The following is a 19,479-nucleotide window of genomic DNA, read 5'->3' as shown; positions in this document are numbered from 1 at the left end:
TTAAGAATTTACTTTCATTTGTGTCGCTACACTCAGTTTTACAAAAATAATAGCTTTGGAGAAATTGGGAAAGGATGTAAATTAATTTAAATTAATCTATTTACGGAATAAAGTTACTTTGAATTTCTGCAACACTTTATGTTTATGATGTAATAAACTACTTTGTGATTACAATAAAGCCAGATAGCAGCATATCCCTTGTCAATTTACTCGGTCATAACTGAAAGTACTTGCTGTTTTATGATTTTTTTTGCATAGTTGTTTTGAACTTATGTTCTGCATTTTTTTTTCTGAACCTATTTGATAGTTGTTTTTTCTTTCATAAAAATTTACTGGGCCACAGAATTTTTGAGGAATGAAAATGGGCCACGAAAGAAAAAAGGTTGAGAACCACTGGCTTAGTATAATCACTCTCAGTCAGTTTGGCTTAATTTCATCAGAGCGTTGGACTCGGCCATATTTTTTATCAGGTAGGCCAGCAAAGAATGAAGTATAAACTAGGGCTGTGGAATTGGTCAGAATTTTCCTAATTCGCTCCCAAAATATACCGACTACAACCCAAAACAAAGCTCTTGTGCTGCCCTTGCACAAGTTATTGCTGTTGTTGACAAGTTGGAAAAGTCAAGAGTCTCCCAATTTAACATGACTATAATTATTGCATTCGCTGCAAAATTGGTGACCCCGACGTAATATGAAAACGCAGTTCCACTCTACAACCTTCACAAGAAACGCATGACTCGTGTGCCGTTATACTAATTAACCGTTTGACTTTTCGAAAACATATTTCAAAATCTTGTTTACCTTTCTAGCACTTTCGTGTCCTGTTCTTGCTTAACGAACACAAACTGTTTAATCAATACTTTGATCGCTAACTTTCAATTGTAACTCTCTTAATTCGTACAACAGTAGAAACGAGAGGCTTAGATGCACAACGTAATAAATAGTTCTCAAATGATTGGTGGATCTTTCAATTTAAACTTCACTGATGAAGCATAACAAATTGTTTAGTTTGTTTAATTTTCTTTACGTTATAATGTGCCAATGCTTGCAATTAGCTCATCTGTCCCATTGTGATCCAGTTGTGCGTGTTTGCTGGGTTTGCGAACCTAAACGCAAGCGACTGACGTGGTGTTTGAACCGGAAACCTTCCGAGTTCAAGGCGTTCTACGTAACCACTCGGTCATTTGGAAGCTGAACTGGTATGTTGCATATACATAGGTAAGTACAACTTGTAATATCGACGAGATACTGTCTATCCAATAATTTTATGTTTTCAATCCAGAGACTTCCAGTCTGGTAATTTTTCTGGTAAATGAGCTGTCAGTTCGGCCACGTGAGGTGCCAGAGCGTCGTAAAGAACCTGACTGCCGAGTTTTGACAGATGAAGTCCATCACTGAAGTAAATGGAAATGTCTTGTCGGTTGTTGATCATATCCCACATGTTGACGAGTCGGCAGCCATGCTGTTTCGCCACCTTAACGAGTTACTTGTTATTTAGGTAGTTTTTAGCATATTCACAGAAGAAATTTGCGCCAAAAAACTTTTTCATGTTGACCACAATCTACAACACGTTTGATGTTTGAAGGGTATGTTAACAAATCATTGAATTTGCTGTTATTTTTATGATGAAAAATTAAACTTGCTTCACCTTTTTGCAGGCAACCGCATATTCTACGGTTATGGAATTCTTTCGGTCTTCATCACTTCCGTAACCTTGTATTTGCTTTTCGATGAACCATGTCTGTTATAAAGAAAGTCAGTTAAATTAACAGCAAAACCTGCACAATTATTTCCTAAATACTGTAGCCTAAATGTATCTGTTCTGTTCTGAATCACAAACAAGTCAATCGATTTAACTATGTTAAATTAAGCCGGTGAATGTTTGGCTGTTCGTTATTATTTCCAGACCATAAAGCTAAAAATTGGTTGAAACTATAGATCCTGTAATAAGAAAACTGCTCGTTATCGCAAAGTCATTTTTTGAATAACCACAGGTTTGAAAAAACATTTATATCAGCATAAATGAATTGACTGTGAGCTGTACGATTTGTTTGTTTTGTCCTGTCAGCCATCGAACGTTTTTGTTAGCTGGACAATCTGCGTTTTAATACCTTTACATCGGCCGGAGCTGGGGTTACCATAATGATTTGTTGTTCTGTCAATCCACACTCAGTGAGCAGTTGAACCAGGGCATTGAGATTGGATTTGTATTCATCCAACGGGACATGACCATGGGTGTAAGCACCAGGCAAGGCGGAGTCGTTGGTCCCGAAGAACAGGATTGCCGCAGCAAGGTTCTGAAAACAATGATACAAAACAATAGTTGCTGGTCGGTTTTTGTTCATGCATTTGCTAGGGGTTTTAGTTAATATTCCATCGTTGGAGAAGTATTTTCTTTTGCAACATTGTCTGCACAATATTCAAGGCCGCTAAAAAGTTACAATACATTAACAACCGTCAAATTAGTTTAAAACCTTTATTCTGACAGGTTTTAAAATCATTCACAAGTTCGATGAAGTGTTAACATCTGCATGCTAAGGTTTGTACCATGTCACAAGTTTCTGTTTAGCACTTACCGAAGTTACTGATCTGTGTAATATGGTCGACTTATATCGCAAAGCGGTTCTAGTCGTGTAGCCGTTGAATCCTCGATTTAGAACGTCACATTTTCGCTGTAACAAATCAGCTAGCTGAGATCCCCACCCGCCTTCATTAAAAGAACGCTGTGTGTGCGAGTCACCTAGCAACAAGACTTTCGGCCAATCTTGGTGTGCTTTGCTAATTCCATGACTTTTTGTGCCGAACCGACAACAAACGGCTGAATGTACAAACTTGCAGCTTCTAAAAGTGTTTACAATGCTGTTTATGGCAACAGACATAATGTCCACAGCTTGTCCTGTAACAGTAATACTCTGTGTTGGTGTTTTCCAACCTGGTATACGCGTACCACTGGTGACATGCCATAACTTTTAAAGTGATACGCGAGTAGCTTTCTGATCTACTTGGCTTTTTTCAAGTCAGATCAAAAATGCATTTAACTGATGGGCGAAATTCATGTCTTGGAAATTCTCCTGGAATTGCTAACCTTGCTGATTTTAGAAATATGCTTTCCTAGCCAAGAAGAATAGGCCTATCTCTGGCCTACCCCTTTAAACAGGCCTTTAGGTGGGTACGCAGCGATAGAAAAAAGATGGTACGCGACCAGTAAAGGGGTTTATTCTCTTAATTCAATAGTTGATGGTAATGTTACAGGAAATTCATATTGGTAGTGTATACAGAAAACGGTTTCTGTCAAAAAGGCGGAAATCCTTGTTGGTGGTTAATCCTATTGCTTACAACATCGACAGTGGTGAGTTATGTTGCAGCATAACAGACACTACACAAATTTAGTTATATAGTCTTGTTACATGTGAAGTTAAACACTATAATGTGTTCAAGCAATTCTTATACACTTTATTTACGTTATTTAAGATTCATTTTGTCATTTAGGCTACGCTTTTTAGGGCTGTGCTACGGTTGGGATATTGTCTCATTAGCTATACACGAGCTTAATGTTAACGGAACCGATAGTTTTTAATTTATAGCTGTATGTATGAAATATTTCTATCCTTAGGTTCTACTTATCTGGGAACGCATAAAAAACAGTTTATGTAGATCGGTTTTCTATGAAGAATAATTAATTGAAAGGGATTCCAGTACGGATACTAGTTTAATGGTTACAACTATTTGCAACTGTAAATTGCTTTGTTCGTTGAGAATTGTATTAACCATCAACACAACGTTTTTGCCTTTTTCCCCAAGATCAGTGGTTTTCAAACTTTTTTAGCATGCGGTGCATTAAAATTTATTTTTGTTTCCTTCCCCGGCACACTTCGCAGGTAAACACAACAAAAGTTGTTCATACAATGGTAATTTTGAACTTTTTTGTGGCGGGTAAGGATGCTTTTAATTGCCAATGACAAAAATATGAGCTTTGAGACGTTGTCATGCACATCAGTATTTCGTCATGAACCGCCTAAAACAACAGCAGGGAACGCTTTTTTTAACATAGGAAATATTTAAAACACACTTGGAATCCCTCACGGCACACAGTTCGAGAATCACTGCTCAAGATTTTTTCAGTTGCGTTCTGTAAACTGCGTATAGTTACTGCATATGTTGTAAAACTCTAAACTCCTTTGTATAACTTTTAGCACTGATGGGCCAAGTCATCAATTTGATTACACCGCGAGGCGCTTCTTTGTACAACACAAGTTAACTTTACTTTTCTACGTTAGCAAACATCTCGATTTACGATTTACATTTGAAAAATAGCAATGGTCGCATTGAGAAGTTTAAAAACAATAAAATTAAGAATCGCTGTCTATAGCACTGCATTGAAATAAAATAGCGGGCCACAACAAACCAGTTAAGCGTCTACGTGGGCCACATACACAACCTTGATTTAACTGCATGCTTTTGGATTGCGTGCCGCAGGCTCCACGCCCCTGAGCAAGAAAAAACACTTTTTATCTAAAATACACCAATAGGCAATTCTGCGTAAATAACCGGCACCCATAACAATTTTGCTGCAGATGAGAATGTGTATACATACGGATGTGATGCGTTGCTTACGTTTTATTATTTGTTTATGTTTTAAGGGGCGTGTGTGTGTATGTTATGACCATTGCCGGAAAGGCTATTAATAGCCTATACGTATAATTATACGTTTACACCATTGGACATCAATAAAGGTTCATTTTTCTTTTGACATTTGTGAAGATAAATGAACATCACATCCGCAAGCCGGGTGTCTGAGATTAATTGACATTGTTATTTTTTACAAACCCTCACCCAGACCCTAAAAGCGCTAATTGTCAACGTTTTTACAAGTTTCATTAGAAGATTGCATATATAAGTTAGATTGCGTAGATTGCAGAGTTTGGAAGAATCCGTGCCTGAGCTGCCCGGTAATAACACTTTCAGGCATTCCATGTTTGTGTGTCCAATAAAACGTCGCTCGTCGCTTAATCAGATAAACATGATTTAAAATCTTGCAATGTCTAAAGCACTTTACCATAATTTTCGTAGTAAACTGTGCCATATCCTAACCTGCAGCAGTATAATTTTGATTTGAGTGGAGTTGAGTTTATTTCGCTTGGTGAAATAACACTTAGCGACACAATTGCACTGGACAATCACCAAACCGGAAATAGCTGCGCAACGTTAAAACGTTATGGGCGCAAAAAAGTAGAGGGCACAATTGGTGGATAATAATTAAACGCGCTGCTGCTACACCGTATCATTTCTAAAAAAATGCGATGCGATCTATTTTCTAAAAATGTGATGCGATCTGCCAAACCTACACTTGGGATCAAAATCGCAGTGAATTATCACCCCTAACACAGAGTAATCAGTATGCTGATGTTTTGTACAATAGTCACTTACATTGTCCACTGGCATGCAGTACGTAACTGTCGATTTCAATCACCATGAACTGATTTTTGCAGCTTAAACTAGCAATTAAACACAAACAATAATCCAAAATTAGCTTTTAAAGTACAGCATAAAAGAAATCAAACCATTTCAATAATTGGAGTTTATTAAAAGAAGTATAAAATCACCTTGACAATCATATTTACACATGCTGGTTATAGTTTAAAAAATTAAAAAAAAATACTTTTGCTAACCCTAATCATGTTGCAAAGTTGTCTTTATTATAAGCTTAAAAATCACCACCACCACCTTGCATACTGGTTGTAACTTGCATACTGGTTGTATTATGCATATTAAGAGACATACAGTCTACAAGGAAGATTCTTGCTACTGTTGCCAATTAACCTAGAACACTATTCAACACCACATAAATCTTTCCAATCTGGCAGGTTCATATCCAGCTCTTTGGTGAGCTCTTTAACATGAGTTGACAGCTCACTTGCTAGAAGGGAATTCCCTTCATCTGAAAAGTGCAGCCCATCATTCAAGTAAGTGGGCAGATGTTTGTTGATCATCAATGTGAACAAATCAATTACTCTGCACTTCTTGCTATTGGCAACCTTGGCATAAAATCATGACAAAGCCTGTTAGTTTATACCCAAAAAATCAAAATGTAAATTTTTTTTACAAATTTTAACAAAATGTAACGTTAATTTTTCATCAAATCTATAGAGCTCTTCTGGGAAAAAATGTTTAAAAAACTTCTCCCCAAATTTGTTTGCCTTTTATGTGCTTTTAACCTAGTAACCTTACATTCAACCTTTGCTGAGTGTTAATATATACCTTAACACAAGCCTTGGCATATTCAATTGTTGCATCATTGATACGGTCAAGACATGGCTTATCACCACTTTCCAACAAATCTTTTGCTCTCAACTGTTTGCAATGGAGAACATTAGAAAAGTCATAACAACACCTAATATACAGGAGAAACCACATAGTATTCGAAAAACTTTGGCCAGGAAGGTTACAAAAAAATGTCACAAAATTGCAAGAATTGAAGTTTAAAGAAAAAAAAATCATAAAATCCTGAATGATTTTGGCACAAAACTTCCTTGGTAATTTACGATAAGTTTTGAATAAAGTTAACCTATTTCAGAAAAAGGATGCACATTTGGTTGTAAAGATTAAAAAACACTCAAGGATCAACCTAACTTCACAAGTCATTTTTATTTTCATTAACTGCACATGTGCTGAAAAGGGGAAGGTTTTCACTTAATTTTGTAAATATCCTCAATGTTTCAGCTACTACCAGTTGTTTTTTTGTTTTCACAAACTAAAAGGTCTTTTATATAATAAACCAGCATTTTTTGTGTAATTTTAGGTCACCAAATCGAACCTCTGCATCAACAGGTGGTGGTGCAATGAGAATTATCTTCTCTGATGTGATCCCAAGGGATTGAAAATGTTCTACAATTTTAACCAAGTTTGTTTGATAACGATCCACTGGAACATGTTGCTTAGTGTAGCATTCCGGAAGAACTGCATCATTGGCACCAAAAAAGATAGTAATAAACACCACATCCTAAAAAACAGAATTGGGAAGCCTTATACTTGCTGTATAGGCAGGTGTTATTCACTGTTTTAATTTACTGAAGATTGTAAATGGTACATAGTAAATATAATGAGTATGGAAAAAATATGTGAAGATTAAGAAATATAGGCATGTCTATCATGTATGTAATAAGGGTCAGTATGTAACTGCATATAGGTTAAAAAGAACCTTACATAACATAGTTTCTGATTGTAAAGTATTTGCTTTGATTCCATTACGCCAGGGTCGGCAACCTTTTAGGCGACGCCTGTCAATTTACTTGTTATTTCCTTGTGGTAATGGCTTCGCGTGCCAACGTTTTTTTAAACAATAGTGGTTCGTGCCAACCTTGGCCTGTGTGCCAGGGATTGCCGACCCCCGCATTACGCTATAATTGGCCTAATTGCTACCCATTCTATTCTAGATTAACTAAGTTATTGCAAGTATGGCATCTATTTAATTAATTACACCATGCTTTTTGTCCACATTGACAAAACAAAACGCAAAAAATACCAACCTGAAGTAACTTTGCATCAATTATTTTTGACAAAAACTGGATCGCATGGTCGGTGTTGTAACCGGAAAATCCACGATTTAAAACATCGCATTGTCTTTGCAACTGTTGTGCAATGTGAGTGGCCCAGCCGTTTGGGTGCGACGAGCGTTGTGTTAATGAGTCGCCAAAGAGGACGACACGAGGCCAACGACTCATAATTATGCAGAAAATCGGAATAAAAACTATCCAAAACCCTAAAGCGTATTTGCAAAATCATTAGTATTTGTAAACCAATAAATCATCATTTGGGGAAAATCCCTGGGACTTTTGTTGACAGCTTGAGGTAAGAACAGAAATCTTAGAAATTCTATTTTTTGGAAAAAGAAATATCAATTGTTGTGACTTTAAAAAATGTGAAACACCATTTGGAGCAGACTAAATCTTACATTGATACCAAAACTTTTCTGTTGACTTTTATGCAACAGAAAATCTTCCAAGAGGTGTTCATGCACAAAAAGCTTTTCGTCGGTGTTTCGTAAAATACAAAAAACACACAACAAAGACATACATTTGAACGTTTGTTTCTCCCTATATGCTATAAGAATAGATGTTTCTGATATTACCATGAAACCGTTCAATTTGCGCTAGGCCATTTCTTCCATTAGCCTTAAATCTTTAGTTACGTAACTACCTCACTAATGATGTGAACCAGGGGTGGGCAACCTCTTTACTCTGGGGCCAATTACAATTGTCAAAATTATATCGCGGGCCACACCTGTGTATAACACAAGGTGATTTTACTTTTTTGCTTACCAAATATGTTTAAATATAAGTGTAATTCGCATTTGATTCTAGCCACATTTTGCCAGGTCACAGAAAACTAGCATCAGGCGCATTAATCTGCTTTAAAACATATAATAGTTCGACTCGTTTGCCAGTAGGCTACATTTGAAATCTAAGCGTCTCTGCGGGCCGCACAACCTTTAATGAAGGGCCGCATTTGGCCCGCGGGCCGCAGGTTGCCCACCCCTGATGTAAACCATACATATGTACATATGCACTTTCGTGTTTCGCGCGTTGTGGCGACGGTGACGTTAAAAACAAAAGAGTGAGACAAAAAAGAAACAAACAAGAGAAAGGAGCAAGCGAAAGGTGCTTTTTGTGCGAACACAAATTAGAGCTTTTCGCTGTTTCTTATCCCACAAAATCAATTTTGAGTTTGAGCTATAGTGAATGTTTAAAACCCAAGGGAACTATTTCAAAGACATATTGACACTTCAAAACTAAACGTCATACCACATTTCTGCACTTTTATTTAAAAAAAACATATTAGCACAAAATCCTGGTGATACAACCATATGATAACAGAAAAAAGATTGTAAAATACATAAAGCGTCACCAGCTAAACAATTGATTGACCTAAAAATAGCCTAAACAACACATGTCTTTGTAAAAACACACTAAACTTTAAAAAACACATACATACTGTATTTAAAATAGTTACATTTCAAATTGAATTAACTATTGACAACATATTCTTGCTACTGTTGCCAATTAACCTAGAACACTATTCAACACCACATAAATCTTTCCAATCTGGCAGGTTCATATCCAGCTCTTTGGTGAGCTCTTCAACATGAGTTGACAGCTCACTTGCTAGAAGGGAATTCCCCTCATCTGAAAAGTGCAGCCCATCATGTAGGTAAGTGGGCAAATGTTTGTTGATCATCAATGTGAACAAATCAATTACTCTGCACTTCTTGCTGTTGGCAACCTGGGTGTGAAAGTTACATCAAATTAGAGTTACTTTTATACTGAATAACTACTTTCAGAAGAGTTTAGGTATTGACAGGCTTGGATACATCAGGCAGGTTTGGGTGGAGTATCTGCATTTGAGCATTTTTGAAAAGCTAGTACCGGAAACTTTATAATAACCTACTAAAAATTTACCTTGAGAAACTTTTAAAATTAAATAGCTTTGGTCCAAACATGTTTGAAGGTTTCAAAAGTGTGTTGAGGTGAAAATTGCTACTCTGAAGTTTCAAACTATAATGTTATTTAAATCTGATTTTACTCAGTGAACATGATCATTTATACCTTTACACATGCTTTTGCATATTCAACTGAGGTTTCATTGGAGCGATCACAATCAGATCCATTGCCTTTTTCCATCATATGCTTTGCTCTTAACTGCATGTAAATGATTCATTTCAAACTTAATCAATTAAAATTAAATTTTACACACAATATCACAATACTGGTTAGTTACACAGTCTAACAAAATATGAAAATCCTTACTTTACCTGTCAAGTAATTGTTACTTGTGGTAAAGTGTGCCTATAAAGGTACACTATGGGCTTTAAAAGTAAATAAAGGGTGTAGAAAAAATAACTTTCCTGAAACTAAAATTATCAAGTTATAACATTAAATGTTTTTATGTAGCCCTAAATTTTTCTACTATTAAAATTGTAAAAACTGTCTATGTATAGAATATTTTGTTTTCCTACCTCTGCCTCAACTGGTGGTGGTGCAATAAGAATTATTTTGTCTGAGGAGACCCCAAGTGATTTAAAATGTTCCACAATTTTAAACAAGTTTGCTTCAAAGCGATCCACTGGAACATGCTGGTTGGAGTATGAACCCGGAAGTACAGAATCATTGGCACCAAGAAATATTGTAACAAACGCCACATTCTAAAAAATAAAAAAAATATTATGGTACCACAATTAATACATATTGTTATGTACCTATGCCACAAAATTCTATCTTTATCTTGCTTATTTTGGCTGTTTCAGTCCGGTTTAAAGCAGGCATGTTTTGGGTTAGACAAGGCTATGATTGGGTTAGACCAGGCTGTGTGTTTTTAAAGAAATCTTTTCTTTTCGTAAAACGACAGACTGACAGGCCTGGCCTGGCCAGAAAAAAAGTTTTATGGTCAAGCAAACAATGCATTAGTGGAACACTAGTCAGCATTTGTGGCATTGTTATAAATAAACATGTTTACTAACCTGAACTAATTTGGCGTCCACTAATTTGGATAAAAACTGGACAATGTTGTCAGTATTGTAGCCTGAAAATCCACGATTAATCAGGTCACATTTTCGCTGAACCTGTTGCGCAACGTAGGTGCCCCAGCCGTTTGGTTGCAACGAGTACTGTGTTATAGAGTCGCCCAACAGAACGACACGAGGCCATGAACTCATGATTCAGTTGCAGAATGTAAAACACTAATTTTTTGCAATAAATAAATAATGTTCTTTTCCCGGACAATACTCACTGTAGGGAAAAACCCCGGGATTTTTGTTGCCAACGTAAATGCGATAAAAATCTTAGGCACCGAAAATTTTATTTGAAAATAAAAACAAACATGTTCTCATTTTGTAATTTCAACTTGTTATTATTACAATAATTTTGTTTAATCTAACAGATAAGTTTTAATTGCAAAAAAAGTTTTTTTCGTTTATAATCAAAGTGAACAGAAAGTTTACCAATTAATAATTTAGTTTCCGAAACTTAACACTAAGATATCCTTACCGTGCCGACAAGGGCAAAGGAACAAAGTTGCCAAGTTGGTAACCTTACTGAAAGTGTTTAAAATAAGGGGTACAAAATCGACAAAAGGTGAGCGTGATCACCTATACATTGTTGTGAAGAAATGTGAGAACACACAAAGGAACCAGCGGTCCGTGTTGAAGCCGATTATAATACCCGGCCAGTCATAGGTAAACAATTGCTTGAAAGACTAGTAGGAAGGTTTCTGCATCAGACTTAAGCTGTTGACACTTTGTTTTGGCCGGTTAGCAACTACAGACGCTTATGGTAAAATTGTCTGTACTTTTGCCTGTGTCAATTCAAGGTTTAAACTTGAACTTGTGTAGGCTATGTATCGTTGTGGTAATGGGAAAATGGAATGCCATTTTGGATGCTTATTATGTACAGAAGCAGGGAAGTCAGTTAAGTGTGCTTATGTAGTGGCATACTAGATGTTAAATAATTTCAGTTTCATTTATTCAATTTGTCAGAAATGTGTAAGTTGTTTTCTTGCCGACCCAATTAAATACACCAATTTTCCAAATGATTTATATTTTGGCACTTGTAAGGCTGACTTTACACATTTATGTTTTGTGTTATGTCATGTAGCTTTTGCCCAGAGGCTCGCCAAAGTTAAGCCTAACGGTGAAGAATTTAAACTTATAGCGTCATGGCATCTGAAAATGACATTAGCAATCGTAAAAAGTTATTAAGAGGGGGAGAAACAAGTTTACAAACCCTGGAACAATCCAATGTCGTGCGTGTGTTTATCAGTTCCACATTTTCAGGTTTGTTTTTGTTATCAACCGTTGCATATGTTTGTACAATGCCTTCAAAAAGCCACAAAATTTTGACATAAGTTGCCTGATAGATATGGAATTTAACTTAAGGTACCTGAAGGCATATAGGCCCGGAAGGTAATAAGGCCCACTGCTAATATTTTTTTATGTGCCAGAAAAAATACTTAAGTTTTGATGTAATTTTAAAATATATATGTACTTAAAATGATTTACAAAGTTTTGGACCTGCAAGTTATATGTAATTGTTATCATGACCAATCCAAATTAAGAAGTGTTTATTTTCAACTTTTTATTATTTTTTGTTAAAATTGGTAGCAAAAATGAAAAGGTTGTGTTGTCGAAATGAAAACTTATTAAGATATATTAGTAATGGGGTCATTTTAGTTTAATTGGAGCATTATCCGATCTGGAAAAAAGAATTACTTCAAATAAATTTTATTACGGTTTTGTTTGTCAGCCATTGCTTGCAATAAGGCCCAACGATAATTTGTCATTTTCACAAGTGTCTATTATACTAAAGGCGACTGATATGCACAACATTTGCTTTTTTGCTTTCTTAGGGAGATAAAAAGTCCGAATAAGATGTTTGTGGAAGTAATCTTTCATTTAGTTTTTTTGGTTATCAAATGTCAAGGGGTCGTTTATTCTTTTTTTTTAGTACCTTCAGATTAACAGTTATATGTCTTAGTTAACAGTATATGTGTAATATGAGTTAATAACGTTGCTTGTTTAAACTTTTATTTGACCGAAGCAAAGTATAAATGAGTCTGATTGGTTTCTAGACTCGTTTTAAAAACATGAAAATGTTGGGCTTTATTAACAGCATAGGTTTGTATTAAGGCCCAAGTTTAATTTTTTTTAAACTGTTATCCTACAAAAACAAAACATGCAAACGTCCTCAAAATCTAATGGATGTTTAATATCAACCTCTGCAACAATCATGCCGAATTTGGCCTGGAACGGTTAAATGGTTTTTCAGTTATACGCAATAGTTTTTTAATGGGCCTTGTTAGCTGCAGGTACCTTATATACCGAATATATCGCACGTGTAGCACGAAGTACATGTTATACATTCGGTGTACGGTATACTTACACATGTATACGGTCATATGGTATTTGTGATGCTTTATTTTTTGTGTTTTTCACATTTTTTTAACTTTTAGATATGAGCGAGGAGAGGAATCTACTTTTGGAGAAGGCATACCCTGACCTTCGATCTTTTTGCCAAAAACTGGGACTAGATTTCCAGGTAAAGAATTGGCTAATGGCAATTTACAGTTAAAATAAAAACGTGTGGAAGCGATATATTCCTAAATGCATACATTCATACTGGTAGCATCCCTAAAGCACCATGCAGACCATGCAGAGATCACGGCATACTCTTTCGTAAATCATAGCACGCCAGTATATTAAAGGTGATATTCCTAAATGCTTTTTACTTATTATAATTTGCTTTAAAACTACAACTGCTACCAATCATTACGCTGTTTATTGAAGACTCGGCAATGATAAAATTATTGTCAAATATTCAGTGTGGCAATGATTAAATTTGGTTTCTATAAATTGTTTTGAAATTTAGGTAATGGATATGAGATGGGGAATTCAAGAAACGGCGACGGTAGATCACTCCACTTGCGAACTTTGTCTCATGGAAATACGAACTTGCAAACGACTTTCGATGGGACCTCATTTTGTTGTAAGTACTGGACATACAGCAGAGCAAAGGCATAGAATGTCTTTTTAATTATCATTCATTCTAACCTTTACTCTGAAGCACAAAAAATTGATATAATACATCCTAAACTTCTAATTTTTTGAAACATTGCCATTACATTGCATTGATTGATCTTTAAATTTGACTTTTAATTCGTTTGTTCCTACAGGCAATAATTGTGTATGTATATTTTAGGCGTTTATTGGAAATCGGTACGGGTATCGCCCCCTACCTTCCAATATCAACGTAGAAGTGTTTGAGAAGTTGATAAGGATTGCTGAAGAGCAGGAATCAGATAAGGAAGGTTTAATAAATTTATGGTAAGAATTGTACCTACCTGTAAGTAATTTGTATATCTTGCTTAGGCCTAGACCAGGGGTGGGCAACCTGCGGCCCGCAGCGACGCTTGGATTTCAAAAGTACTGGCAAACGAGTCCAATTATTACATATTTTTGAGCAGATTAATGCGCCTGATGCTATAGTTTTCTGCGTTCTGGCAAAATGCGGCTAGAATCAAATACGAATTATACTTGTAGTTAAGCATATTTGGTAAGAAACAAAGCAAAATCACTTTGTGTGATGAACATGTGCGGCCCTCAATCCAATTTTGACATTTATAATTGGCCCTACAGTAACAAAGGTTGCCCACCCCTGGCCTAGACGTTTAATAATGCTGCCTGAGCATGGATTGTCAAGTTACAGTAGTATCGCCATCCCATGTTTGTTTCAAGTACTCAACTTTAATGTAACATGCGTCCCTACATCTAAGTAGTATAAATGAAGCGTTGTGACCTTTCCGCAACATCAGCAATCCCAATGTTTAATCCACTCAATTGGAGTTTATTTTGTGTTCATATTGCGCAAAACGTTCTCTACGCAACAATGGTCGTTTTTGAGTTTTTTCGTAAACACAGGGCAATTACATGCATCTTCCGGTATAGTATGTTTATTAATCTTACACTTTAAAGTTGAACTTAATTTTATTGTAAAGGTACAAGAGAGACGAAAATGCCGTTCCACCGGTTTACGTTTTACAACCAATTACCAACGTTTACCGGTACTTTGATGATCAAGATTCTGCAAACGAGAAAAAGAGACTTTCTGACCGTGCCGCATGGGATAAAACGTCAACCAAACTTGCCGAATTTCTCCGAAATTGCGCGAAGATTGCTCGGAAAAGCGGGATAATCACTGAAGCGGAAGGACAGGCGTTTTTCAAATCAGGTATCGTTTTTAGCAGGAACAAATTTGTGTCTAGTTTAAACGAGGCATATTGAAATATTTGAGTAAAATTTAGATACCAGATTAGACATCTTTGTTCATAGACTTTAAATTAACGAGAATTACTTTTGAAGAAAATGTTTTCATCTCATAGTAACAGCATACCAGTCAGTCTATTAAAGGTGTAAACATTTCCAGCCTGAATACAGCTCTACGGTACAAAGCATACACGCTTAGGGCATAAAACGTGCCGCCAATTTTTAACTGATTGTCCTGGATTTGTCTGCAGCTTGTAATATCACCTATTTTTTAGATTAGAGATTAATACCATCGATCCTTCATTATGTGTCAACGCCTAAACTTCTTTGCAGACTAAATATCATGTATCTTGAATTGTTCATAGCCTGACGATATCTCAACCAATGAAAACATAGTATAAAGCACGAAATTATTAATTGCACTTTCTTTGTTGATTAACATTAGTTTTCAACAATAAGCTTACTTGATCTTTTTACCTCCAGATTATGCCAGAAATTACTGTTCACTGCAGTACAATGTGTCATATTGCTTATTTAGTTACTGAACTTGAAATTGAGGAGGGTCTTGCATCCTTGAAGAACATTGAATCTGCCTACCTCTACAGACGGGAAATAAAATACCTTGACCATCATTTAGCGGAAAAGTGCATTCGCAAATATTTAGACGTCGACGACTTGGGAAGAGTTGATGACGACGCACAGGTTTGTGATGTCATAATATCTTGTTCGAACGTCAACAATTTGTTACAAACGGTTCAAAAATGTAAACATCGTTTTTTGTTTGATAGAATTTGCTAAGTCAGCTGAAATCGAATGTTGAGACAAAGATTGGGGGTTTAAATAATGTAAAAAAATACGAGGTGGATTGGTATAAAAATCAAGGTGAGAGGGTTCTTGGTTTAGACCACACTGTTGTTTTGTGATTAACTTGTAATAGTTTATTTAAAAATAATTAAAAAGTATGTATATTTTTTGTTGGTACAAATCAAAAATCCCTGAAAATGGAAGGGATATTCTCTACTCAATTTTTGCCGGCCAAGTACCCAATATGTTTTGTTAGATTTTTGTAATTATTTTTCACTTTGTTATGTCTTGCTGTGATAATGGGTCCGATTCATTTTTTGCGTTGCACGTTTTTCTTTAGCATATTTTTAAGGTTAAGTTATTGTCATTTATAACAAGCTATTTCAATAGCCATACATTGGTCTGTTTACAGGCATTACGACAGCTTCAAAAAACCATGTTGATTATCTTCAATCGTTCTGCATCGATTTTGTCAACGATTTAAAACACTCAATCGAAAAAACGGCAAAAAAATCCGAAGTGTCCAATGCGCCAGAATCAGATTCCCAGCACCCTACTGGTTCGGACGACAGCGAATGGTTGTTTGAAGAAGTTTTACATCATGCAACTTTTGCTCGGACCAAATGCCAGTCGTTTTGCGGTAGAAAACAGTTATTGGGTAAGATGTGTGGAATTTTCTTGGTTTTGCGCTAGCGGGTGCAAAGTTAGGTAAATTATTGGTTGTTTACAAAACTGGTAAAACATTTTTAAAGTGTTTTGTACCTTTTGAATAGGATTAAATTGAGCAGATATGGTAATAATTTAAGTGCGATTGACTAAGACAGATTTTAAATTTATCCTGAAATGTCACTACAGGTCATAGTGAAATATTTTGACTTATGTTGAAAAGTATGTCTGATGTTTTTTTTTTGGTGTTAAAATTGATCAACAATTTCCTTTAAATCTTTTTTTTATAAATACAGGTGGTTGAGACAGGATTAAACCATAACTACTTAAACGAACCAGTAATGGTCTTTAACTCCACACCAATCCCAAGTCCCAGTTGTATATTAGATTTCTTTTCAGACGATATTAAATCACTTCTGCTTTCAACATCCAACCAACATCCCGTGGTAGTTTATGGGAAATCAGGTCGAGGAAAAACCGCCCTCTGCGCGATGACTGTGAAACTCTGTCGCGAAGTGGCGCCAGAGGATGTCATTGTGTACCGATTCCTGGGAACTTCCCCCAACTCGTCACACATACACAATGTTTTGCAGGTTAGCATGGAAAAAGTTTTACTGCCATGGATCTAAAGAACTATCACTAAATGAAGTAAACATTCGAAAATAACAAAAAGTACCTAAAAAAATCTAAAAACAACAGAAATATGCCGAAACAACTTAAATATTTTATTCACTTGACGTAGATGAACATAAGTTTATAAATGGATCCGCCCTGGGGCGTTCATGCAGACCAGCGATCACGAAAATATCGAGCCTGCGGTGGGATTCGAACCCACGACAGAAGTGCTTCTCATGACATGATGGATTTGAAATTAATACAAATTTTATCTGAAACTTTAAACTTTGTTTCAAATTTTTATGCAGAGTTTGATTTTGCAAATATCGGAAGTCTTCGAGTTCTCGGTTCCGGGAATGCACCTGCTTCAAAATTTTAACAGTGTTGTTCAGCGATTTTCCAAACTGCTCGACACTGTATCGGATAAATTGAATCGTCCGGAGCATCAGGGTCGCCTCATGATTTTTCTCGACTCCCTTGACCAGTTGTCACAACAAGATGGCGCTCACAGGTAAGTTTAGTCGTTGAATAACGTCCCCAGGAGTGTCCTGAGTTCGAGCCTCGTGAAAAAAAGATTTTGCTTGGGTTTACACGTATTGTCATAAGACCGTACATAATTTATACAGCACAAATTATTTTATTATACTTACAAATTAATCTACACTTGATGCTTTAGTTGCTCTTCAAACACAATTTTTCCAAAATTTTTCATTTTCTTTCGAAGATAAAATATTACAACCAACTCATTCCACAAAACTTTTACAAAAACAATCTTAACATAAGTTTTTGTCAGTGACTTTGTTAACAGTATGTTAGGATTGACCTTGTCATGTCAATTTTGACCACATCAGGTAACTAATTCTTTACGGTTTACCCAACATTGAATTTTACGATTGGGACAATCTCATTTATTTCAGAATGAACTGGATGCCCAAGAACCTTCCACCCAAAGTTCGCGTTCTTCTCACGACCCTCCCAGACCCGGAAATAGCGGTGATGACGTCATTGCAACGTACCATGCCCGGTGGTAACTTTATCGAGGTCACGTGCTTGGATGATGAAACTGGGCGGGAGATTTTAGACACGTGGTTGGCACGTGACAACAGAGCGCTCAACCGTGAACAACACGACTTGGTGATGTCAGCTTTCCAATCGGACCCTAAGCCCTTGTTTTTAAAGGTTTGATTCTGAGCTGGAGTTTTAAGCACTGTAGTCCTAGCATTTTTGTTGATGTTTTTAGAGAGTGACTTTATAGAGATTCATTTTTTTTGTCTGCCGGTTCTATCACAAAAGTCATATTTTTTAGCCGGTTCTGTTACAAAAAGTCTATTGACAGTAACCAGTAATGCTAACCGGTTTGCTGATCTCATAAAATTTTGTGAGACGGTTCTACAGAACTGGTGCAAACCGGCTGAATCCACCACTGAATCTAAATAAGCCAGTGGTTTAAGTTGCTTGTTTGGTGCTGGGATTAAAATATATTCTTTTATACCAGTGTTGTGCCCCACATGGTAGCAATTTGATTTTTAGAGGTTTTTGTAGGGCCTTGCTTACACTTTAGCTGTGTTTTGTCGATGTCAAGTTCTTCAAAGTGTGTTTAAACAGATTCGCAAACATCTAAATTTTCGTAAATTTTAAATCTATATTTAGCTGGCATTTGATGAAGCACGTCGCTGGCATTCCTACACTGACGTCAGCAACATACAATTTGCTGACTCAGCAAGAAAAGCGATCTCCAACTACTTTGACCGACTCGAGGAAAACCACGGAAAAGTTCTAGTGAAAAAATCCTTTGCCTTTCTCGTTGGCGCCAAGTGAGAAACAATATTATTCTGTGTTTTACGTATCATTTTAGGGTTGTTGGACATTAGACTATATCCAGCAAAGAGCTACTTAGCTAGGTAATTTATATTTTTGGCAACTACGGACACATAATGTGAAGTCAGACATTAATCAAGCCTGTTCGTTCGTTAAAATGATGAATCCGGCCCTGCTTACAATTCTAACTCAGTGTCTTTGTATTATCGTAATGCTATTCCAGAAACGGAATCGGCGAGGGAGAATTGGAAGATCTACTTTCTCTTGATGACGAAGTTCTGAACGCATCCTATCGATATTGGTCTCCACCCATTCGTAACGTGGTACGCGTTCCGCCGTTGCTATGGACGCGCCTTCGATACGACCTTGGTGGTGACCTTGTCGAGAGACAAGCTGTCGGTCACACGGTGCTTGCTTTCTATCACAGGTAAATATGAGTTTAAATTTACCCTAGTAACTATAATAAACTCATATGAAAACATCGAAGCATTATATAGAAGTAAGCCGCAAAGAGGGCACTGCATCGACTTTTCAAGTATTAACAGTGCAGCTGATACAAGACATGGGCCGTATTGTGACTAGTGTAGCCATTTCACGACTCTCTCTCTCTCTCTCTCTCTCTCTCTCTCTCTCTCTCTCTCTCTCTCTCTCTCTGTCTCTCTCTCTGGTAGCTATACTGTCTCCACCACGCAGTACATGCAAGAATAGGCAAAACAAAGAAAATAATTACTGTCACCAATTTAATTAAACAGGTTGAGGTGCGAAAA

At 36.4% G+C, this 19,479-nt stretch overlaps 4 protein-coding genes across 6 annotated transcripts in view; 1 reads left to right on the top strand and 3 right to left on the bottom strand.

The window, feature by feature from the left end:
* Positions 1-952: 952 nt before the first annotated feature.
* LOC145214610 (isoamyl acetate-hydrolyzing esterase 1 homolog) lies at positions 953-2,891 on the bottom strand. The gene is made up of 4 exons (XM_080083170.1): positions 2,577-2,891; positions 2,112-2,297; positions 1,649-1,741; positions 953-1,474 (listed from the first exon to the last, which is right to left on the bottom strand). Exons 1-4 carry the CDS (start codon positions 2,877-2,879, stop codon positions 1,274-1,276), a joined length of 783 nt encoding a protein of 260 aa, XP_079939296.1. The 5' UTR covers positions 2,880-2,891; the 3' UTR covers positions 953-1,273.
* Positions 2,892-5,563: 2,672 nt separating this feature from the next.
* Positions 5,564-7,819, bottom strand: LOC145215248 (isoamyl acetate-hydrolyzing esterase 1 homolog). The gene is made up of 4 exons (XM_080083929.1): positions 7,527-7,819; positions 6,815-7,000; positions 6,259-6,351; positions 5,564-6,035 (listed from the first exon to the last, which is right to left on the bottom strand). Exons 1-4 carry the CDS (start codon positions 7,719-7,721, stop codon positions 5,829-5,831), a joined length of 681 nt encoding a protein of 226 aa, XP_079940055.1. The 5' UTR covers positions 7,722-7,819; the 3' UTR covers positions 5,564-5,828.
* A 981-nt stretch (positions 7,820-8,800) lies between these two features.
* LOC145215180 (isoamyl acetate-hydrolyzing esterase 1 homolog) lies at positions 8,801-10,801 on the bottom strand. Of its 2 annotated transcripts, XM_080083834.1 has the most exons (4): positions 10,514-10,800; positions 10,013-10,198; positions 9,603-9,695; positions 8,801-9,279 (listed from the first exon to the last, which is right to left on the bottom strand). In XM_080083834.1, the coding sequence occupies exons 1-4, from the start codon at positions 10,706-10,708 to the stop codon at positions 9,073-9,075; spliced, it is 681 nt and encodes a 226-aa protein (XP_079939960.1). In that variant the 5' UTR covers positions 10,709-10,800; the 3' UTR covers positions 8,801-9,072. The 2 variants fall into 2 exon arrangements, with proteins under 2 accessions (XP_079939960.1, XP_079939961.1); XM_080083835.1 differs by lacking the exon at positions 9,603-9,695 and having other exon boundaries at positions 10,514-10,801.
* An 851-nt stretch (positions 10,802-11,652) lies between these two features.
* Positions 11,653-19,479, top strand: part of LOC145213378 (NACHT domain- and WD repeat-containing protein 1-like) — a 29,410-nt gene continuing 21,583 nt past the window's right edge. For both annotated transcript variants that reach the window (XM_080081627.1, XM_080081626.1), the window contains exons 1-13: positions 11,653-11,824; positions 13,000-13,085; positions 13,416-13,532; positions 13,746-13,870; positions 14,542-14,774; positions 15,348-15,511; positions 15,598-15,691; positions 16,026-16,271; positions 16,679-16,872; positions 17,203-17,405; positions 17,812-18,073; positions 18,545-18,708; positions 18,936-19,139. In XM_080081627.1, coding sequence (XP_079937753.1) covers positions 11,707-11,824; positions 13,000-13,085; positions 13,416-13,532; positions 13,746-13,870; positions 14,542-14,774; positions 15,348-15,511; positions 15,598-15,691; positions 16,026-16,271; positions 16,679-16,872; positions 17,203-17,405; positions 17,812-18,073; positions 18,545-18,708; positions 18,936-19,139 — 2,210 coding nt within the window. In that variant the 5' untranslated portion in view covers positions 11,653-11,706. The remainder of the gene's footprint in view (positions 11,825-12,999; positions 13,086-13,415; positions 13,533-13,745; positions 13,871-14,541; positions 14,775-15,347; positions 15,512-15,597; positions 15,692-16,025; positions 16,272-16,678; positions 16,873-17,202; positions 17,406-17,811; positions 18,074-18,544; positions 18,709-18,935; positions 19,140-19,479) is intronic.

The sequence above is a fragment of the Phallusia mammillata genome, chromosome 2 (genome assembly GCF_965637545.1).
Source record: "Phallusia mammillata chromosome 2, kaPhaMamm4.hap1.1, whole genome shotgun sequence".
Taxonomy (NCBI): domain Eukaryota; kingdom Metazoa; phylum Chordata; class Ascidiacea; order Phlebobranchia; family Ascidiidae; genus Phallusia; species Phallusia mammillata.
The sequence above is the reverse complement of the archived record's forward strand: the minus strand, read 5'-3'. Positions and strand labels throughout refer to the sequence as shown.